Below are 22,431 nucleotides of genomic sequence, written 5' to 3' on the forward strand. Positions count from 1 at the left end.
TAGAATCCCTACAGTGTGAAAGCAGGCTCTTTGAGTCCATACCAACCCTCAAAAGAGCAGCCTACCCCCAGTAACCCTGCATTCCCCATAGCTGCTAATCCATATAGCCCTAGATATCCCTGGAAACTAAGGGGCAATTTAGCACAGCCAATCTACCTAATCTGCACATCTATAGACTGTGGGATGAAACTAGAGCACCCACAGAGGGAATGTGCAAACTCCACACAGACAGTTACCTCAGGCTAGGATCGAACCTGGGTACCTAGTGCTGTGAGGCAGCAGTGTTAACCACTGAGCCACCATGCCATTGCCCATCCACAACCGTTACAGTCGACGATCAATTCCTTTTCTAAGAATTGAGTACATGGTTGATCTTAGATATGACACAAGACACTTGTTGATTAAAACAAGAACAACTTTTCGGAAGCAGAGCTGCAAAACCATTAAAATGCTACAATTTCAATTTACTAGATTTAATGTACTGCTTTATGTATATTTTTTAAAAACTTTTATAAAATTTAACTTTTCTGTAGCAGGCACATCCAACTTTTAGGCGATGGCAGCCAAAGGGTCCTATCACCAGCGGTGTTCCAAACACAGGAAGGATTCTGCAATCAGGTGCTGTTCCCACCCCCATTTCCCCACCCCCAAACCCCTGCAGTTAATGCTGTGGGGTTCACTAGTGAGCCAACTCACCCAGGTCCCTTCGACAGCACCTCCTAAACCTGCTCTGCACTCTAGAAGGACAAGGGCAGCAATTGTATGTGAACACCACATCCGTACATTCCCCACCAAGCCACTCACCATGCTGACTATTTACTATATCACTGTTCCGTTACTGTCATTGGGTCAAAATCTTGGAAATCCCTTCAGAAAAGCACTCTGGTGTCCCTCCACACCAAGGACTGCAACGGTTCAAGAATACAGCCCTCTACCACATTCTTAGTGGCAGTTATGGATTGGCACTAAATGTTGGCCTTGCCAATGATGCTCATATCCCATGACTGAAAAAAAAACCTTGTAATTGGAATAGCAATTAGCTGTGCAAACACACCAAGCTTCATTCAGCCGTGGAGAAGCCGAAAGGAGGCGAAGCTCTCTCTTTCCTATGCAGGTACCAGGCCCCTGAAGGATTGCAATGAAATGCTGGAGCAGTCTGCTGAACCCACAGACCATGAGGGAAGAGAGGGACAGTTTGTGCATGAAGGACAGTGTATGACTAAGAGAGAGAGAGAATGATTGAGTGTGAGCCAATGAGGGAGGAAGAGATCATGAATGAAAGGGAGATGGAGGGAGAAAGGAAAAATGTATGAGTGAGAGAGGGTTATTGTTTGCTTGAAAGAGAGAGTGTATAAATGAGTGAATGAGAAAGTGTACATGATTGAGTGACAGAAAGTATGTGAATGAAGGAGTATGAATGCATGAGATGGGGAGTGTGTATAACACAGGAGAGTGTGGGGGAGAGAATATGTGAGTGAAAGTATGTGAAGGAGACAGAGTGTGTGTGTGTGGGAAAGTGGGAGCGAATAAGAATGTTTCCTCTACCAATATGAATTGTTACAATAATTCGAAATTTGATATTTTTCATTTGTCCTGATAAGTGCAAGACAAAAAGCTTTGGCATATTTATCTTTTCTGCAGTATTCAACTTCAGAGAAAATAAAATCTACTAAAAGAGTCAACCTACTTTTGTAGTAAGAAGCATTGAAACCACCACCATTGGTCTCCTGATCAGATGTAAATCGAATGAGCATTGCATCACCACTAGATCGGAGAGGTCCAGGTAATTGGTTACCACATAGAGTGGCAAGTATTGGAGAAAGGTTATTGTCCCCTGAAGAGACAAGAGATATGCAAAACTTACATAAATGCAAATTTGAGCCTCAGAGTCTCAAAGCTGTCACAGTTAATGATGTTATTCCATAGGTTGTCACAATTCCAAAGTTGATTATATCTAATGGACAATAAATTTCAATTGGCACAAATTAATGCTAAATTGCCAAGCATCTCACAATTATATCAACAGAGGCAGAAGTGGGCTGAACAGATGAGCAGGTATTTAATTCTTCATTTGTCTCATTACAAGTAGAGTCATAGTCATAGAGATGTAAAGCACAGAAACAGACTCTTCGGTCCAATTCATCCATGCTGACCAGATATCCTAACCTAATCTAATCCTATTTGCCATCATCTGGCCCATATCCCTCCAAACCCTCCCTATTCATATATCCATCATGATGCCTCTTAAAAGGTGTAATTGTACCAGCCTCTACCACTTTCTCTGGTAGCTCATTCCATCCACGTACCACCCTCTGTGTAAGTTGCCCCTGAGGTCCCTTTTATATCTTTTGTCTCTCACCCTAAACCTATGCCCTCTAGTTCTGGACTCCCCCACTCCAGAGAAAAGACCTTGCCTATTTATCCTATCCATGCCCCTCATGATTTTATAAACCTCTATAAGGTCACTCCTCAGCCTCCGACACTCAGGAAAAACAGCCCCAACCTATTCAGGCTCTCCCTTTAGCTCAAATCCTCTTGCCCTGGCAACATCCTTGTAAATCTTTCTGAACGCTTTCAAGTTTCAAAACATCGTTCTGATAGGAAGGAGACCAGAATTGCATGCAATATTCCAACAGTGGCCTAACCAATGTCCTGTACAGCCATAGCATGTCCTCCTAATTCCTATACTCAATGCTCTGACCAATAAAGGAAAGCATACCAAATGCCTTCTTCTCTATCCTACCTACCTGCGACTCTACTTTCAAGGAACTATGAACTTGCACTCAAAGGTATCTTTGTTCAGCAACAGCCCCCAGGATGTTACCATTAAGTATATAAGTTCAGCTCTGATTTGCTTTTCCAAAATGCAGCACCTCGGATTTGTCTAAGTTAAACTCCATCTGCCACTTCTCAGCCCATTGGCCCATCTGATCAAGAGAGTGTTGTACTCTGAAATAACCTTCTTCACTGTCCCCTGCACCTCTAATTTTGGTGTCATCTGCAAACTTACTAACTATATCTCCTATGTTCACATCCAAATCATTTATATAAATGACGAAAAGTAGTGGACCCAGCACCGATCCTTGTGGTACACCACTGGTCACATACTCCAGTTTGAAAAGCAACCCTCCGTCACCATCCTTTGTCCTCTATCTTTGAGCGAGTCCTGAATCCAAATGGTTAGTTCTCCCTGTATTCTATGAGATCTAAGTTTGCTAATCAATCTCCCATGGGGAACCTTGTCAAACACCGCACTGAAGTCTGTAGAGGTCACATCTAACATTCTGCCCTCATCAATCCTCTTTGTTACTCAATCAAGTTCAAAAAACTCAATCAAGTTCATGAGACATGATTTCCCATGCACAAAGCCATGCTGACTATCCCTAATCAGTCCTTGCCTTTCCAAATACATGTAAATCCTGTCCCTCAGGATTCCCTCCAACAACTTGCCCCCTGACTAATGTTAAGCTCACCGATCTATAGTTCCCTGGTTTGTCCTTCCCACCTTTCTTAAATAGTGGCACCATGTTAGCCAACCTCCAGTCTTCCAGCACCTCGCCTGTGACATCAATGATGTAAATATCTCAGCAAGGGGTCCAGCAATCACTTCCCTAGCTTCCCACCGTGTTCTAGAGTACACCCGATCAGGTCCTGGGGATTTATCCATTTTTTTATGAGTTTCAAGACATCGAGCACCTCCTCTTCTGTAATATGGACATTTTTCCAGATGTCACCATCTATTTCCCCACATTCTATATCTTCCATGCCATTCTCCACAGTAAGCACTTTTGCAAAATACTCGGTTCGTATCTCCCCCATCTCCTGCGGCTGTACACATTGACTGCCTTGCTGATCTCCAGCATCTGCAGTCCTTGTTTTTACCTACCTGATCTTTGAGATGCCCTATTCTGTCCCTTGTTACCCTTTTGTCTTTAATGCATTTATAAAATCCCTTTGCAGTCTCCTTAACCCTATTTGCCAAAACTATTGCTTGTCCTATTTTTGCCCTCCTGGTTTCCTTCTCAAGTATACTCCTACTGCCTTTATACTCTTCTAAGGATTCACTCCATCTCTCTTGTCTATACTTGACATGTGCTTCTTTCTTTTTATGAACAAAACTGCAACTTCTCTTGTCATCCAGCTTTCCCTACACCTACCAGCCTTTTCTTTCACCGTACCAGGAATATACTTTCTCTGGACTCTCGCTATTTCATTTCTGAAGGTTTCTTACTTTCTAGCTGTCCTTTTACCTATGAACATCTGCCCCCATTCAGCTTTTGAAAGTTCTTGCTTAATACCATCAAAAATAGCTTTCCTTCAATTGAGAACTTCAATTTTTAGATCCGGTCTATCCTTCTCCATCACTGTTTTAAAACTAATAGCATTATGGTCACTGGCCCCAAAGTGCTCCCACACAGTTACCTGCGCTGCCCTATTTTCCAAGAGTAGGTCAAGTTTTGCACCTTCTCTAGTAGGTACAACCACATACTAAATCAGAAGATTTTCTTGTACACACTAAATAAATTCCTCTCCATCTAAACCCCTAACACCATGGCAATCCCAGTCAATGTTTGGAAAGTTAAAATCCTCTACCATATCCATCCTATTATTCTTATAGATAACTGAAATCTCTTTACAAATTTATTTCTCAATTTCCTGCTGACTATTGGGGGGGTCTATAATACAATCCCAATAAGGTGATCATCCCTTTCTTATTTCTCAGTTCCACCTAAATATCTTCCCTGGATGTATTCCCAGGAATACCCTACCTAAGTACAACAGTAACGCTATCCCTTATAAAAAAATTGTACTCCCCCTCCTCTCTTGCCTCCCGTTCTATCCTTCCATTTGCATCTTGGAACGTTAAGCTACTAGTCCTGTCCATCCATGAGGTGCATTTCTGTTATTGCTATGATATCCCAGTCCCATGTTCCTGACCATGCCCTGAGTTCATCTAGCTTCCCTGTTAGGCCTCTTGCATTGAAGTAAATGCAGTTTAATTTATCAGTCCTATCTTGTTCTGCTTTGTTCCTTCCTGTCCTGTTTGACTTGCTTCTTTTCACAACTGTACCAGTGTCAGATTGATCTCTTTCCTCACTATCTCCCTGAATTCTCCATCCCCCACCTTACTAGTTTAAATCCTCCCAAGCAGCTCTAGCAAATCTCCCTGCCAGTATATTAGTCCCCTTCCAATTCAGGTACAATCTGTACTTCTTGAGCAGGTCACTTCTACTTCAGAAGAGATTCCAGTGATCTAAAAATGTGAACCCATCTCCCCTGCACCAGCTCCTCAGCCAAGCATTCATCTGCTCTATCCTTATATTCCTATCTTCACTAGTTCATAGCACAGGGAGTAATCCAGATATTACTATCCTAGAGGACCTCCTTTTTAAGTTCCTGCCTAATTTTCTACATTCTCCTTTCAGAATCTAATCCTTTTTCCTTCCTATGTCATTCATTCCAATGTTTTCCATGACCTCCTGCTGATCCCACTTCCTTTTGAGAACATCTCTACCCTCTCTGAGGTATCCTTGATCCTGAAACCAGGGAGGCAACACACTATTCTGATCTTTCGCTGCTGGCCGCAGAAACATTTGTCTGTGCCTCTGACTAGACACTCCTCTATCACAATCGATTGCTTGAAACCTGATGTACCCCTCATTGCATGAGAGCCAGTCTCAATACCAGCAACTTGGCTTCACCTGAAAGTCCATCAAAAGATTAGTTAAGCTCCATAAGTAGCTAATGGAATCAGCCTGACAAGGGCTTATTTACATAGCTGCAAAGAGTACTGCTAGTGTTGTTTGACTGAATCTTTATTACCACCTAATAACTTGACTTTTCTTCGCAGTGCATTTTTATTATCCATGTGTTTACTTAGAGAAGATGAAAGATTTCCTCAGTGCAAAATTAACTCCTGTGTTCGACCAAGTTTTATAAGAAGCTAAGAGTGTTTTTTTATTAACAGGTTATCAAAGAAACTCTCTCTCAGTTTTTCAATGCATAAAGCATCAATCATGCAAACCAGAGAGAAGCATTTGATCACTGAGGACTTGAAGATATCTATAATACTCATGACTGCCACTGATGCAGGACATTTCAAGTCAACCATTGTTTCAAGTTAAAGCATAATAACTCAAGTACATGCTAAAGATCTTGAACTGCATGTTCTTTCATCTTCCTTTTTGTGCTCAGTGCTATCACTTTTAAATTTTACGTCTGTACTTGCATGTGCGCTTAACATCGTGACTTTATCATTCTTCTTTCTGTTAAGTAATAAAATTCCTCTTTCAAATAAACTTTGTCACCCCAGCTCCACAATTATTTATGTTGAATTAGTTAATGGCATTTTCACAGTAATGAGGTATAGCAGCACACTAAAACAAGTCTTAAATCTTTATCAAGGTGAACTGAGGAAGTTGAAAAGAAGGAAACTGATCCACCCTTCACTGAAAAACAAGAAACAATTATTACCATCTCTGATGACTAAGTTATCGTAGTTACACTTCTTATCTGATTCAATATCTAGAGCCAGAATGTGAAGTTCCACTGTGCCTTGTGGTGCCCAGATGACCCAAGAACAATCCAAATCGTTTTCATATTTGTTGGGCCAACCTGGTGAGAAGAGAAATGTTGGGATATCCGCAGCGACAACAACTCCACCGCATGCACCTGGAACAACAAACACATTTCAACCATCAAATCATGAAATCAAAACAATGTCTGACTCAGAATGGCATAAATTACATCAACAAAACACAGAAGTATGTTTCCATTGCTCTTCAAAAGGGGTCTTTGAAAGCATCTGTCAACACCCCATTAAAAATACTGATGCACAATACCAATTGCCCTAACAAAAACAGAAAGTGCTGGAGAAGCTGAACAGGCCATGCAGCATCTCTGGAGAGAAAGCAGAGTTTAAGTTTTGAGTCTAGTGAAATCCTTCTTCAGAACTTCAGTTACTTTGGTTGATAAGTAAAGGTAAAAATCTTATTTAACTTAGGAAATCCATGTGAATGTATTTTGCCAGTCATGCCAGGTCCACCACAGATTCTGCCATTTACCTGGCCATTATTCCCATGCTTTAGGAGATAGGGTCTGCAGGAAGAAGCATGCAGGGTGGGGATGGAATCTCTTCCTCCAATTCATTGCTTGCTTGAATATCCCAGTGCTACCTGGCTGGACTAGTGGTGTGCTAGAATGCCCTCAGAAAACTTAAATGATAGTGCAAGCAGCTCATTTACATACAAGACTCTTCTCCAGTACTTTTTAAAATTCCCAAATACACACAGTACAAGCTACAACCTGGATTCCATTCCAGCCTCAGGCAGCTATCTCCATGGAGTCTGCACATTCTCTGTGTCTGCATGGGTTTCCGATAGTCCAAAGATGTACAAGTTAGGTGGATTGGCCATACTAAATTATCCATAATTTCCAGCGATGTGTAGGCTAGGTGGATTAGCCATGGGAAATGCAGGGTTACAGGGATAGGTAAGGGGTGGGTCTGGGTGGGATTCTCTTTAGAGGGTTGGTGTGGACTTGATGGGTTGAATGGCCTGTTTTCAAACTGTAGAGATTCTATAATTCTATAGATTCCATGATAAACCCAATTAACCCAGACCATTGGACCTCACTTTCACTGGAATCATATAATTATAGAATCTTACAGGACAGCAGGCCATTCAATCCAACATGTCAGTACCTGCTCCCAAACGAACCACTCTGCTCGTCCCATTCTCCTGACCCATCTCCATATCTCTCCAAATTCATTACTTCCAAATATAGAAATCTCTTTTACACCTCATATGGAGTTCACCTCCACCGCTCTTGCAGGCAGCATATTCCAAATCTTAACAATTCTCTGAGTAAAGAAATTCTTCCTCATCTCACTCCTAGCTCTCTTGCTGACAATATTGAAACTGTGACTCCTACTTACTTGCATACGAACTAGTGAAAACAGAACATTTTTCCTTACCCTGTAAAATTGCTCATAATTTGGACACCGCAATAAAGTCACTTCTTAATCTTGCTCCAAGAAAACCAAGCCCAATTTCTCTAATCTGTTCTTGTATCTAAAATTCGTCATTCCTGGTATCATTCTAGTAAATCTCAATTGCACCCTTTCCAGGGCTTTAACATTTTTCCTTAAATAAGGTACCCAGAACTGAACACAATACTCAAAATGTAGTCTGAGCAATGATTTGTTGAGGTGACAATGGGTAATGTGTGGTAGCAGCCCAAAACCTGATTGTCGTGATTTTCTTTTATATTTAGCATGCTTTGTTCAACACTACAAAGAAAGACAGAACATCTGGGTTATAATTTATTCATAAACATTTATAAGCTCAATGAGAAATGAAATTTATATTCTAACTTATATTCTAATATAAAACATGTACATTGCAAATCTGATATAATGTGAATGCTGGTGTCCAACACCCTGTGTGCATGTGTTTGTGTATACGTATTTCAACAAGGATAAAGAATACCTCTTCACTTCACCAAACGTAACATTTTACAAAGTACCAGCTTTGGAATTTTCAAAACAGTACTTCATATTTCAGTTTACGGAGAGTACAAGAGAGGTCAGTTCTCTTTATCTCTCTAACCTTCTAGACTCTTTAAAATTAGACTCGTTGAATTAAACATTGAAGTGCTTTTAACAAATTACGCCATGCAAAAACACAAAGGGAAGTAACCTCACTGCAACTATAATAACTAAGTCTCTCCCAGGAGATTGAAGCAGACCACAGGGGCTGAAACCAACACCAAACTTCTATCTTCACAAGTTGCTGCAGCCTGTCAGCTCAGTTCAACACGGTAATCAGGAGTTACTTTTGCTGCTGAAAGGAATTACTTTCTCTTTTTAAAATTCCACTTCAATCTCACATAACTAATTGATTTTTTTTTAAAAACCCACTCAATGAATATGTAGGCATCAGGTTTTCTTGCCATTTTTATTTAATAAGTGTCTGTTTTCTGAACAAGATTTCATGAGACTTTTGTTTGAAAATACTCTCTGTCAGTCTCGGGCTACACAAACTGCTAAGTGAAATGGCTGATCCCAGGACAACATTTAACACTTCTTCTATTGATCTACATTGAGCATAACACCCAATGCAGGAGAACTCTAATAAAGAAGTGGATTTAAACCTCTGCTTTCTGAAATAGCTAGTGAATAATTTTCATAACAGTCCAGCTTTTATACTGTTACACCTCTTGCACTCCAACATCTGTGTTGTATCAGATTTCCATTGCATGTGTTTTATCTTACACAATTCCTTTGAACACAACTTTCACTAGTCATTGGGCTTATAAAAAAATAGCAATAATGTGTAATCCAGATCTTCCATCGTTTTTTCAAATGCAAAACAAAACATGCTAAATACAAGAATAATTTCTGAATTTAACTATTGAATATAGTGAACACCAAGCTAACAGATCATTCTCAATGCAAAATGGTACTGGGAACAACTTTTCTAGCTGTAGAGAATCAAGGCTGGGAAGGGCAGGAGCGGACAAGCATTATTATACATACCACAGCAGTGGGCATTAGTAAAGCAGCTTTGGAAATTCATCGGTTTAGCACAAAGTTAGTTATCTATTTTGTTTGATTCAATGTACCCTCTTTATAATAGTCCATTAATAATTCAGAGATACATCAGCTTTTGTTGATAGCTCCAGCCAAAACCTTGAGGTGGTTCTCATCTGTTCCTCTGGACATAGGTTGACCTGACAGAAAGCTGATTGGAAGGCTAGGACCATAAGAATTCTGATACATCCTCCAGTGCTGAGTTTTCTGAATTCTGGAACCACAATTGCAGTAATAGATGCTTTCTCTGCAATGTCCTGGTGTAAATTTGCAGCTTGACTGTAACTACACTAATATTAGTTTGACTTCTGGCAACACCAAATTCAGAATGAAATTACACTAAAGAGCTTCACAATATAAAATTAATTGATCGCAGTATTGAATGTACTCAGCATATTCTCAACCCATTGGAGTAGGAACCTATTAAGATTTACAAGCACCTGAGTGAAGAAATTTTTCCTCATCTCAGAATCTCAGAGGATCCCTTATCTTGAGGTATACACCCATTTTCTCAATTTCTGACTTGCAGCAAGTGCGGCCCCAGCATTGCTAAGCACTTTAGAAAGACTGTAAAGTCTAAACTTCTGGCTTTATCTCTTCATTTTTCTGTAATACTAGCAAGGTCTGTAATACTTAACTTTTAGCTTTACTTCTTTTTTTTACACTATACGAAGAATGACTGCACTGTTTAACTGTTAACATTCTTCTTTATTTCTTTCTCCCTTGTTCTTAAGATTTTGTCTCGAAGTACTTGATCCTAAGATGGCACTGTTGTGGCGACATTATACACTTTTCACTGTACTCCTGTACTTTGGTAATTGAGAACATACGACAATAAAGCCTAAATCTAAATCTATAGAAACAGCTTTTTAGAATATTGAATGTTTCAATGAGATCCCTTCTCATTACCTACATCACAACTCTCTTATTTCAGGAATTAATCTATTAATTGTGAGTTCTTTCTATAAGTAGGCTGAACCTCTTTGAATGCCAACAGATTTCACACCTGTATAAAATGCTACTTTTCTATTCCTGCTACTGAAGTCAATATATTGATACTTCTCCACCTAAAAATACCATTTTCTATTCTTTTTTCCTGAATTTTAGTTTTGGTTCTCTGAATATTTTATTTGGTGTGCTTCAACATTATTGAGGATCATTATTTAATACATTTTGAAGTTCTTGCCCTCCTTCCCTTCCTACCAGACTTTAAATTATAACTTAAAAACTATTTCCTCAAATCTCACGTCAGCCATTTTGAAAGGATGATGAAAATGATTATACATTACTTTTCAGAATACAATCAAAATCAAAAGCATGTTATTTACTTTCCTATTCTACATCCATCTTCTGTAAATGCTATCCATTGCCTCACTGGATCAGTATATACATTAGGAATTATTTTAAGAACTTATATCTTAATTTTCTCTCAATTATAAGGGTTTACTGTTCAAAGCTTCACTGAAATCTATCTATATTTCTGTAGGCATCCTCATAAATTATAAAAATGTATTTGTACTTATTTTCACCATGTACATATGTGCTGTACTATTTATGTCTTTATCACATACCTGGTTGAATAGTAGGTATTGCAGTTGGGTCAATAATGTATTGCACTGCAAACCATTCCAGCAGGAAACCTTTGCCATTCGTAGTAGGGTCACTTATAAACTGAACTGTCATGGTACTTGCAGTGGATGACAAATCTGGGGGCAGTTTAAAGCCGCAGTATTTTCCAATAAGACGTGCATGTATATTAGGGCCATCATAGAACTAGAACCAGAGAAAGAATGTCAAATGAGTCATATAACCAATTGCTAAATAACATTATTAGAAATATGGCTGGTTTCCAAAGCAATGCTTAAAGACAAAATTAGAACTAAAACTTGTGTCCATCCTTTGATAACTGTCTCCATTTGTCATCTATTTGAAAACATTTCTACTTCTCATTCCTGCAGCTTTGAGTTGGATTCTTATTTTATTGCATCTCGCTCATATCTTTCTCTCAGGTCCTGTTCTAGCTCTAACTTTCTTATTCTTTGCTTATCTTTCCACAAATATCTCCTTTCCTCACTCTCGAGCTGGCACCACTCAATGTCTTTTTTATGTAAACCCCCGCTTCTTTTTCTCATCTCATGAACTTTCTGCTCTGTTTTCTGCAATTGTTCCATCTCCCTTTTTTTTCCTTTTTGTCTCCTATGGAATCCTGGAGGCTGACTTCACTATTCTAAATTCAGTCATCAGATTAACCTTTAGTGGAGTGTAATATCCTTGGAAACACCTTAAACAGATTCAATACTTGGAATTCAAATATTCAACTCATTAATCATTCTGCCCATTGTTATCCAAAACAATCTGATGGTGGAGGGCTTTCAAATGTGGATGATGTATTTGAGAGTAGCTGGGTGAGAATTTACTCTCTATTATAAAGTCTACATGATTGAATCATTACAAAGAAGCCATACGATAGTGCTTAGGTTTAATTGGCGGAGCTGAAGATTCGCTGGTGAATTGCTCCTGTTGTCAGTATCAAGGGGATACAAACTAACAGTTTAGGGATAAGCGGTTCCAGATGCAGCAACATTATTTTGAGTATCTTAAGAAATCTCTGAAAATAATTTGTTATTTTGTACAAATGCCAGGTGACATGGTGTAAAAGAGTGTGCATGCGCAAAGAGAAAGCTGATATCATTTGTATGTGGTAGTACTGCAGGAGAATGAGCTCTTCAGATTATTTGATAATTGGTTTACAAGCATTAATGTACAAAATGGACAAATGGACACTGTCTCTCTCTGCTGCTAGTGTAGGTCTCTTTTCCCGGTCAGGGGTGTGGGATTTTATCCTTGCTGCAGCCAGGGTCATGTTCCATCTCATCTTCCCAGTCCCTGCTCAGGAATGCAAGCACTTGTGGTCATGCTACCCGCACATGCAAAGGTGCTTCCTGCAAATTGTCCTGTCACAACCTGAAATCCTGCATCCTCCCAGCCGAGGACATGAAGCTCCTGGACCTCTGTCACTGCCACTCCTTCACCACCCGACGCCTGGAGGAAGAACACCTAATCTTCCGCCTTGGAACACTTCAACCCCAACTGGACTTCACCAGTTTCCTCATTTCCCCTTCCCCCACATCACCCCAGTTCCAACCTTCCAGCTCAGCACTGTCCCATGACTTGTCCTACCTGTCTATCTTCCTTTCCACCTATCCACTCCTCCGTCCTCTCTGACCTATCACCTCCATCCCCACCCCCATTCACCTATTGTACTCTATGCTACTTTCTCCCCACCCCCACCCTCCTCTCATTTATCTCTCCACTCTGCAGGCACTCTGCCTCTATTCCTGATGAAGGGCTTTTGCCCAAAACATCGATTTTCCTGCTCCATGGATGCTGCCTGAACTGTTGTGCTTTTTCAGCACCACTCTAATCTAGCATCCTGTCAGTGCAGGCGTGATGCTCATTTTAGTGTTATGCATAATCAATGATGAAAATATGAAATTCAGTGAGAAAAAAATGATCAAATTCATTTTCTGTTTGAGAAACATTTGAAGACATTCATTGTGGCTTTTCTCCATTTTAAAAAAATTACTACAGATTCAGCTGACTGACAATTTACTACAAGTTATTTTCATAAGATTCTAAAAAATTTAATGCCACTTTGCTCGGTATTAAAGTGCTTCTGACATCTTTAATTCTAATTTGTGGTTTTTACTTTATGCCAATTAACATTTTGCCATGTGAAAGTGTGATGGAGAAAGTATGGCAAGAGAAAGTGCGACAAAAAGAGCATACTGAATGCAACACACCCTGGACTTTTTAATCATTTGTAAGCATGTAGATGGTGAAATTATTCTTGGGTAATCACATAAAATAGACAACTGTGAATTGGCAGCCCATTTTAAACCATCACCCCCGCTCCCCCCACCCTCCCCACCCCCCCCACCCCTCACATTTTCTTTCCTATTAACTTCTAATCTATTGATATTTCTTTCTTTCTCCAGTTCCAAAGATCCCTGGTTTAACTAGTGCCAGATTACACCTCCCCTTTAAGAGATGTGCGCTGCCTTCATATGGCATCAAGCATGACCAATTTCTCTCACACAATAGAGCCAAGACTGTTGGCTATTATTTTACTGAAGTCGCTGCCTTTTGACTCATTTTTCAAGCAGAATCAAATTTCTGTGCTGATAATTTCTCAGATAATTGTAAAAAAAACAGCTGTTGGAAATACTTGTAAAAATTAATTGTTGGGCCTAGCCAGTATCTTAGTGTACACAACCAGGCAGATGCAGGACTTAATCTAGTTTACATGATACACCTTTCAGGTTGTTGCATGGCTGTGCATGCAGAGTCATAGAGCATGGAAACAAACCACTTGGTCCAACTTGTTCACACCAACCAGACACCCCAGTCTGTCATAGTCCCATTTGCCAGCATTTGGCCCCTCTAAAACCTTCCAATTCATATACGTATCCAAATGTCTTTTAAATGTTGTAATATTTCCTACCTGCATCACATCCTCTGGCAGCTCATTCTATTCACTTACCATTCCCTGCATGAAAAGGTTATCCCTCTGATCCTTTTTGAATCTTTCCCCTCTCACCTTAAGCCTATGCCATCTAGTTTTGGATTCCCTCACCCTATGATTTTATAAACCTCAATAAGGTCTTCCCTCAGCCTCTGATGTTTGAGGGAATAAAAATCCCAGCCTACTTAATCTCTCCCTATAGCTGCACAATGTTGTGGAAATGTTGGAAGTTGACAATATTACAAAATTTCAAAATCCTCTTATTTCTAATTTGCTATAGCACTGGGATTGTTAGTGCAACTAAATATGCAATCAATTTACGCGATAAATCTACAACATGTGATAGTATGCCTTTTTTTCTATAACACAATAAGTTTACAAAGAAATATCTGCAACCACAGGTAATATAGCACTAAATGCTTATGGAAAGTGTTGTTGAGGTTGCACTGTGGATTTCAGCTAAGCCTTGAAATCTTGATCTTTTTGGGTATGAAGGATTACTCACCATTAATGTATCATATCTGCATCCTTGTAATGAATCAATATCCAATTCCAAGATCTTTACATGGATAACATAGGATGCAGGAACTGTAATTGTCCAGTGGTAGTTGGCATTGTGTGGGTAATACAGTGGCCAAAGTGGAGATGCAATTTGTCCTTGAAATCCGGCAATCTCATTGCCATACACTGAAAGAAACACACTTTGGCTGAAGTCCTTTACGTTAACACCTACACGATTTACAATATTAAAAATGTCCTTCTTTTATTTACAGCATAAAAAATTTGGAGGAGGAGTCAGCCATCTGGCCCAAGCCTAGTCCACCATTCAATAAGATTGTGGCTGATAATTTTGTGGATTTAGCTTCACTTACCCACCCAATCACTACAACCACTAATCCCTTTACTGTTCAATGATCTATCTTTGCCTTAAAAACAAGGTCGACTCAACTGCTTCATTGGGCACTACTTCACTTTTTGCAATCTAAACATAAACATCAACTTAAAAATCAATAATCCAATATTCAGGTTACCATACTATAATTTATCTTTGACTCGAGATATAGTCCAGCTAATAAAGATCTCAGACTATTAAAGTTATACAAATACCCTAAACTGGGCAAAAGTAGTAAATGCTAAAATGTCTAAACAAAATAAAGGTACTATTTCATAGTTTGAAATAATAGACATGAGATGGAATGATGTTAAAAACCATTCAAACATCATTTTCATTCTTAAACAACTCATGGGATAAAAAAGAATTCTCATTTGGATAACATTCAAATCTTTTAAATCTTATCTGGGTAATCTCTTATAAAAATAAACAATTTCTCTTCAGACTGCACATCAGAGGTAGCTCATCCTTTCATAGAATCTTTAGACTATCAAACAGTGCCCTCAGATCAGCCTCTGATGAAATTGAAGCTTTTGAAACTAAACCAAACATTCACAATGACACCATAAAAGCACTTGAGGAAATGTCAAAAAAGACTCTAATGAACATGATTGATCATTTTCTCACATTTTCTAACCTGCACCGGGGCGTCTGTTAATCAAAGTAGAGGGTTTTTTTTTAAACACTCAGTCACAGAAACAGCCTTCTTTTTAATTAAAAAGTGGGTTTGGGGTTAAAACCTCACATGATGACAGATTTACAGAACTTACCCATCCTCCAAGTGCATTTGTACCCACTCAATCAATTCATGCCTTGCACATTGCATTGCAAGTTAAGGCTCTTGCAACAGCCAAAGTGAGATTGATTAGATTCCTTACAGTGTGGAAACAGGCCTTTTGGCCCAACCAGTCCACATCGACCCTCCAAAGAGTAACCCACCCAGACCCATTTCCCACTGACTAATGCACCTAACACTTATGGGCAATTTAGAATGGCCAATTCACCTGATCGGAACATCTTTGGACTGTGGGAGGAAACCAGGGCAGGACGGTGGCTCAGTGGTTAGAACTGCTGCCTTACAGCACCAGAGTCCCAGGTTTGATTCTAGCCCCGGGCAGACTGTCACTCTACACAGACAGTCTGCCCGGGGCTAGAATCAAACCTGGGACTCTGGTGCTGTAAGGAAGCAGTTCTAACCACTGAGCCACCGTCCTGCCCTGGTTTAGACCTTTGATGGGTTTCCCTCTTGTGGTTATCACACCACACCGTATCATTTATCAGGAAATTTGGATCTGTTCTACTGCAGTGAAAGTCCTACAGGACTAAGACTTCCGCTTCTGGGCCCTATCTGCCATTTTTAAAGGTTCACTGTATCTTAGCAACGCTGCAAAAGATAAATCTAGAGCCTCAAACAAACACATTGAGTTAGACCCCATCTATCACCTGAGAAAAAGATCAGGAAATGACTCCACCACAGGAAATGACATCACCACAGGAAATGACATCATCAGTCCAAAGAAATCCAAACATATAAATGGAAAACAGGAATTATCAGCTGTGCTTCACCTGGAGGCCCACTGATGATGTTAGCTAGTAGGGTGACGAAACCTCTGGAAATAAACCTTCCAGCTCAGCAAACAAACCTACATCCATACATTCTTTATACATGAAAAACAAAACAATCTTAAAAGGGAGATAAATGTTCCACATTTCTAATTTCACTTCCTGGGAACAGCTGTCAAATAGACTCTAGGATTGGGCTCACCAACCATGCAAGGACCTACAGAACCCATGATCAGTGACACAGAGGTTCCTACGCAGATAATCAACTGCCACTGCTGACAATGATGGCAGATAAAGCAAGTTTATTTAGATAGACTTCTTTCAGAGCTGGAAAAAGCATAATGGATCAAAAGTTTTCCCATGTTGTAAAATACTGTTTCTTTTCAACATAACCATTTATTAGAAATGATCATTGAGGTAGTCAGATTTACAATTTTGTTACTCATAAAAGTATTGTGATCCACCCTTCATGTTAGTAAAATATTTCAGTTTAAAGTATGAGAGGTTTTGACAAGTATCATGTTCTGAATCCAATACTTACAATGAGAAAATATGGCACTGAATCTACCACCAGGAGATGTTGGATCAGAAACAAACTTCACCCACAAGATGTGCCCCTTAATTGATGTGTAATTTGCAGGTAAAGAAAGACCACAGTAACGTTCAATTAGCTGACCAGTGGAATTTCCTTCTCGAATTTCAAGGTAAGCTGAGGTACAGTTAATACTTAATCCAATTTCGAAAGTTCTGTTGAATGTAGACAATAATACATTTCATCTGATGATCTGATGAGTTATCTAGCAAGCTTCAAGTCCATGCTAAACATTACTACATTAATAACAATTTACAATAAACAAGGTAGTTTAATCAAAGGAAACGGTTCCTTTTGGTATTAGTCTAAAATAAATATGTATACCCCTACAGCGCATGGATGGCAGCAGTCCAAGAAATCAGCTCACCACCAACTCCTTAACAGCAAGTAGGGACAGCAATTAATGCTGGCCCAGCTAACAATGCATGCATCCCACAAGAGAATAAAACAAAAATGTAAATGGTAATTACATGAAGGATAGTTGGACACGGTTACCAGGTGAACTGATGATATACCAGACACACTCATAGTTGGGTGGAGATTCATCAGGGAAGTTGGGACTATTGAAAGCTCCTGTTTCCATGTGATACGTTCCGCCACACGCTGTGAAGGGATTAACAGTGAACAACTCTGGTAAGTATTGTTCGTTGCCAATGTTGCTAATAATAATCAATTTTACAAAAGTTTACTTGCTGGTTTTAATACAAGCTTTCCAATGCATTATCTGTGTACAATTTTGCTGATTGCCTAATTAAACTAAGCTTGCTGCATTTTTGAACAAAATCAATGGCTTGCATAACCTTTAAACTTTGACTAAGCCCAGCGCTTCATTTTATGATTTTAATTTGGTACCTGATTTTTTTTATCCTGTTCTTTTCCATTAATACCATCATAAGTTGATAACATCATTATAAGTTCATAATTACATAATAATAGGCTTTTTCTTACTAGATGGCAAGGAGGGATGCTTCACGACTTCAGTAATTTTAATTAAAAAATAGATAAATGTAAAAACATTGTGTAAAACAAGAAAGAAGTTCTAATGGACTATTGGATCATTTTAAAATGTCTATCAAATGAAAACTAAATCTAATTGTCTATCCTTAAGGCCTTGCTAAAGTAATTAAGGATGATTTCACGGACGGAATGATGCCTTTTGGGGCAGATTTCTGCCAAAGCAAGTTTCCACACACCTCAGAATCCAAGCCAACCCTCAGTTATTTTTCTGGGTCAGAGATACTTGTGATTTACAACTGATTCCCAGCAGCATTCCTGTTGTCCAGAGAAAGTCTATGATAAATAATGCTGCCAAAATAGTGCTAAAAGATGCGGCTGCAGTACTAAACCAGTTGTAAAGGATCTTAAAGAATCCTGAAGCTTAGCATCTGTGCATCACTGAAGGCCTAAGACAGGTCTGGAAGAAGGAGCAAAGGCATTTCAAGACTCTCTCCCTGCCAAGCTGGTTACTGCATGTTTTGCATGGCAAGAAATTTCCAGCAACACTGCACATTTGAGGGGTTGCAGAAGAGAAATTCTGTGGAAACCCTATGACACTCTTCATGTAGTCACTTACAGTGGTGAATGAGGATATGCCACTGGCAGTCTTAGTGTTGTAGAGTAAGCATAAACCTGATTAATTCATTGATGTGACTGTTGACTGGATGGTCCAAATATTGTCTCATTCTTTGCTGTGAATTTGGGTGGGATCACACAGAAGCGTCCCAACCACACAATATTCTGCAGCTGCACAGTCAAATTGATAAGAAAATATTTTACTCCAGGTCACACCCAGAAATTGTTGGCTTGTTTAAGACATCTATCACACCCTGAAAATGGATTCAAATTTAACACTACATACCCCATGAGTGGATGGATATCAGTTCCTGTTAATAAAAAGAATGAATTCCAGTGGCTTTTATAAAGCAGCAACACAGCTGCAAAAGAAATATGAATATAGTACAGGAGGAGAATATTGGTATAAAAATGCAAAGGCCACAGGAGGCACAAGACTCACGACAGTTGCTATCTTAAGGAGAGAATCAGTTCAGAAAAGTCAGCTTCTTGGGAACTTAGGAATGCCAGAATATAATAGGAGTGTACAATTGAAGTCCATGTACTTCTGAATATGTCTTCAGGATCAGAAACATTGCTTGACTTTTCACCAACTGACATTTAGTAAAATGTAACAGACTTAAAGATATTTTAGGTCCAGAACTGGCTTCAATCACACTCTGTAGTTCTGACAAGACTCCTTTCATATGTTAGCTGAAATACTGTGGGTAAGTCTAAGTGTACTCCAGTGCCTTGCAAAAATTAAATGGCTGACTGACCGTAAACTGGGTGGAGATGGGATTTCCTCCCTCTGCAACAGGAAGTCCCAGCTCATTGAATGGTTGTCCAATCAGAAATGAGCAGTTCTTCAGTAGTGGCAGCACCACCTGGAGCACTGGCCACTCCGGGTACTGCTGTGATGTTGAAAGGAAGCTGAGGTGCCCTGGAGCAAAGATTGGAGGCCGGTCTGAGCTCTCACAGACTAAACTGGCAGATCCCAGAAGATGAGGATGAGGATGGTGAAAGTCTAAGGTAGAAAGGCATGGGGAGGGAAACCTGGGATTTACTCTCTCTGATGGATGGAGAGGTCCTGTTAAGGAAGAACCCCCTTGGCAAACTAGCCCATTCAAGGAAACTGCAGGACTGAGCTGTTGTGCTATTCTTCTTGAGCTATTTTCTGATACTGTTTATTTTATCTGTATACTTGTTGCATTTCTCTCTCACTATGTGTTGGATTTCATTGTTGTTTGGTACTGATCCTTTTACTAAGTAATCCTTCATGTTAGGAAAAAGGTCATTACTGTAGTTGGCTAGTGAACCATCTGAATGCTAAAGTAATACAAAAGACCCTCACCCTGAATTCTGAAATATGGTTTTTAACATGTAACCTGGACTCAAGATTATTTTGCAAGATCTCTCTTGTTTTTAAGATTTTTAAAAAAGTTATATAGATATCACTTTACCTGATGTAGATGCAGCATAAATTGCTCGGAAACCTTTGCATGTGATGACATTGTTGGAACTGAAGTTGACAAACAAGGCATCACTGAATGATGTGATAGGATAAGGCATTGTATTTCCACAGTAACGACCTACAAATCATGGAAACAAATTAACATACACATTGTAGATCACTTGAAACACTATAGCTTTGAAAACATTGCGCAAAAAAACACTTGGCAGTTGTTTGGTGATTTCAAAGCATCTCCTTCTCCCTCTTTTGAAAATGATAACTTCAAAAACTGCTTGCAGGCTTTCAGAAATCCTGTACCAGCTGTAAGGCCTGTTCTTATAATCCTTGCCTTTTGGCTTGGAATCCTTAAATGGTTGTGGGTGGCTCTTTTTGACTTGATGCTATTCCTCTTGCATCTGCTGTGGTGGTACACAAAGCTAAGCAGCCACTTTTCCCTGCCATCAACATAAAACTGCTGCATGTGTGAGACAGGGAAGCCTGTAACCTGATCTCAAAAATCACCTGATCCATGACAAAGTGAAACAACTTAGCCTTGTGTCTAGTCAGAAATACTGATTAAATATTCTTGATTCCTATTCTTTTTTTCACTGTACAAGCAATTAGTTGGGTGAGTTTTTTGAAGAAGTAACAAAGAGGATTGATGAGGGCAGAGCGGTAGGTGTGATCTATATGGACTTCAGTAAGGCGTTCAACAAGGTTCCCCATGGGAGACTGGTGAGCAAGGTTAGATCTCACGGAATACAGGGAGAACTAGCTCAAAGGTAGAAGACAGAGGGTGGTGGTGGAGGGTTGTTTTCAGAATGGAGGCCTGTGACCAGTGGAGTTCCATAAGGATCGGTGCTGGGTCCAATACTTTTCATCATTTACATAAATGATTTGGATGTGAGCGTAAGAGGTACAGTAAGTAAGTTTGCAGATGACACCAAAATTGGAGGAGTAGTGGACATCAAAGAAGGTTACTTCAGATTACAACAGAATCTTGATCAGGTGGGCCAATGGGCTGAGAAGTGGCAGATGGAGTTTAATTTAGATAAATGCAAAGTGCTGCATTTTGGGAAAGCAAATCTTAGCAGGACTTATACACTTAATGGTGATGTCCTAGGGAGTGTTGCTGAACAAAGAGACCTTGGAGTGCAGGTTCATAGCTCCTTGAAAATGGAGTCACAGATAGACAGGATAGTGAAGAAGGCATTTGGTATGCTTTCCTTTATTGGTCAGAGTACTGAGTTACAGGAATTAGGACTGCAAATGTGTTGCTGGTCAAAGCACAGCAGGTTAGGCAGCATCTCAGGAATAGAGAATTCGACGTTTCGAGCATAAGCCCTTCATCAGGAATAGGAGAGAGAGAGCCAAGCAGGCTAAGATACAGAGGAGATGACCTGGGGGGTGCAGTGAGAGAGGGACTCACTGAAATCCTTGTAGAGGGAGGAAGAGAGCTTCTTCGAGGAAGGCATCCTTGTAAGAGGATTCGCAGTAGGTTAAAATCTTCGAGTAAAAAATGAGGTCTGCAGATGCTGGAGATCACAGCTGCAAATGTGTTGCTGGTCAAAGCACAGCAGGTTAGGCAGCATCTCAGGAATAGAGAATTCGACATTTCGAGCATAAGCCCTTCATCAGGAATAGGAGAGAGAGAGCCAAGCAGGCTAAGATACAGAGGAGATGACCTGGGGGGTGCAGTGAGAGAGGGACTGAGGGACACTACAGGAATTAGGAGGTCATGTTACGGCTGTACAGGACATTGGTTAAGCCATTGTTGGAATATTGCATGCAATTCTGGTCTCCTTCCTATTGGAAAGATGTTGTGAAACTTGAAAGGGTTCAGAAAAGATTTACAACGATGTTGCCAGGGTTGGAGGATTTGATCTATTGGGAGAGGTTGAATAGGTTGGGGCTGTTTTCCCTGGAGCTTCGGAGGCTGAGGGGTGATCTTATGCAGGTTTACAAAATCATGAGGGGCATAGATAGGATAAATAGACAAAGTCTTTTACCTGGGGTCGGGGAATCCAGAACTAGAGGGCATAGGTTTAGGGTGAGAGGGGAAAGATATACAAAAGATCTAAGGGGCAACTTTTTCACGCAGAGGGTGGTAAGTATATGGAATGAGCTGCCAGAGGAAGTGGTGGAGGCTGGTACAATTGCAACATTTAAAAGGCATCTGGATGGGTAGATGAATAGGAAGGGTTTGAAGGGATATGGGCCAGGTGCTGGCAGGTGGGACGAGATTGGGTTGTGATATCTGCTT

At 39.9% G+C, this 22,431-nt stretch overlaps 1 protein-coding gene across 1 annotated transcript in view; it reads right to left on the reverse strand.

Moving 5' to 3' along the window:
* Positions 1-22,431, reverse strand: part of cubn (cubilin (intrinsic factor-cobalamin receptor)) — a 301,424-nt gene that overhangs the window by 116,992 nt on the left and 162,001 nt on the right. The window contains exons 31-37 of the mRNA XM_060825705.1: positions 20,179-20,307; positions 17,635-17,767; positions 17,114-17,319; positions 14,623-14,804; positions 11,164-11,365; positions 6,475-6,672; positions 1,688-1,834 (exon numbers count right to left, since the gene is read on the reverse strand). Of these exons, the coding sequence (XP_060681688.1) occupies positions 1,688-1,834; positions 6,475-6,672; positions 11,164-11,365; positions 14,623-14,804; positions 17,114-17,319; positions 17,635-17,767; positions 20,179-20,307 (1,197 nt within the window). The remainder of the gene's footprint in view (positions 1-1,687; positions 1,835-6,474; positions 6,673-11,163; positions 11,366-14,622; positions 14,805-17,113; positions 17,320-17,634; positions 17,768-20,178; positions 20,308-22,431) is intronic.

This window comes from Hemiscyllium ocellatum, chromosome 5 (genome assembly GCF_020745735.1).
Source record: "Hemiscyllium ocellatum isolate sHemOce1 chromosome 5, sHemOce1.pat.X.cur, whole genome shotgun sequence".
NCBI classification, from domain to species: Eukaryota; Metazoa; Chordata; class Chondrichthyes; order Orectolobiformes; family Hemiscylliidae; genus Hemiscyllium; species Hemiscyllium ocellatum.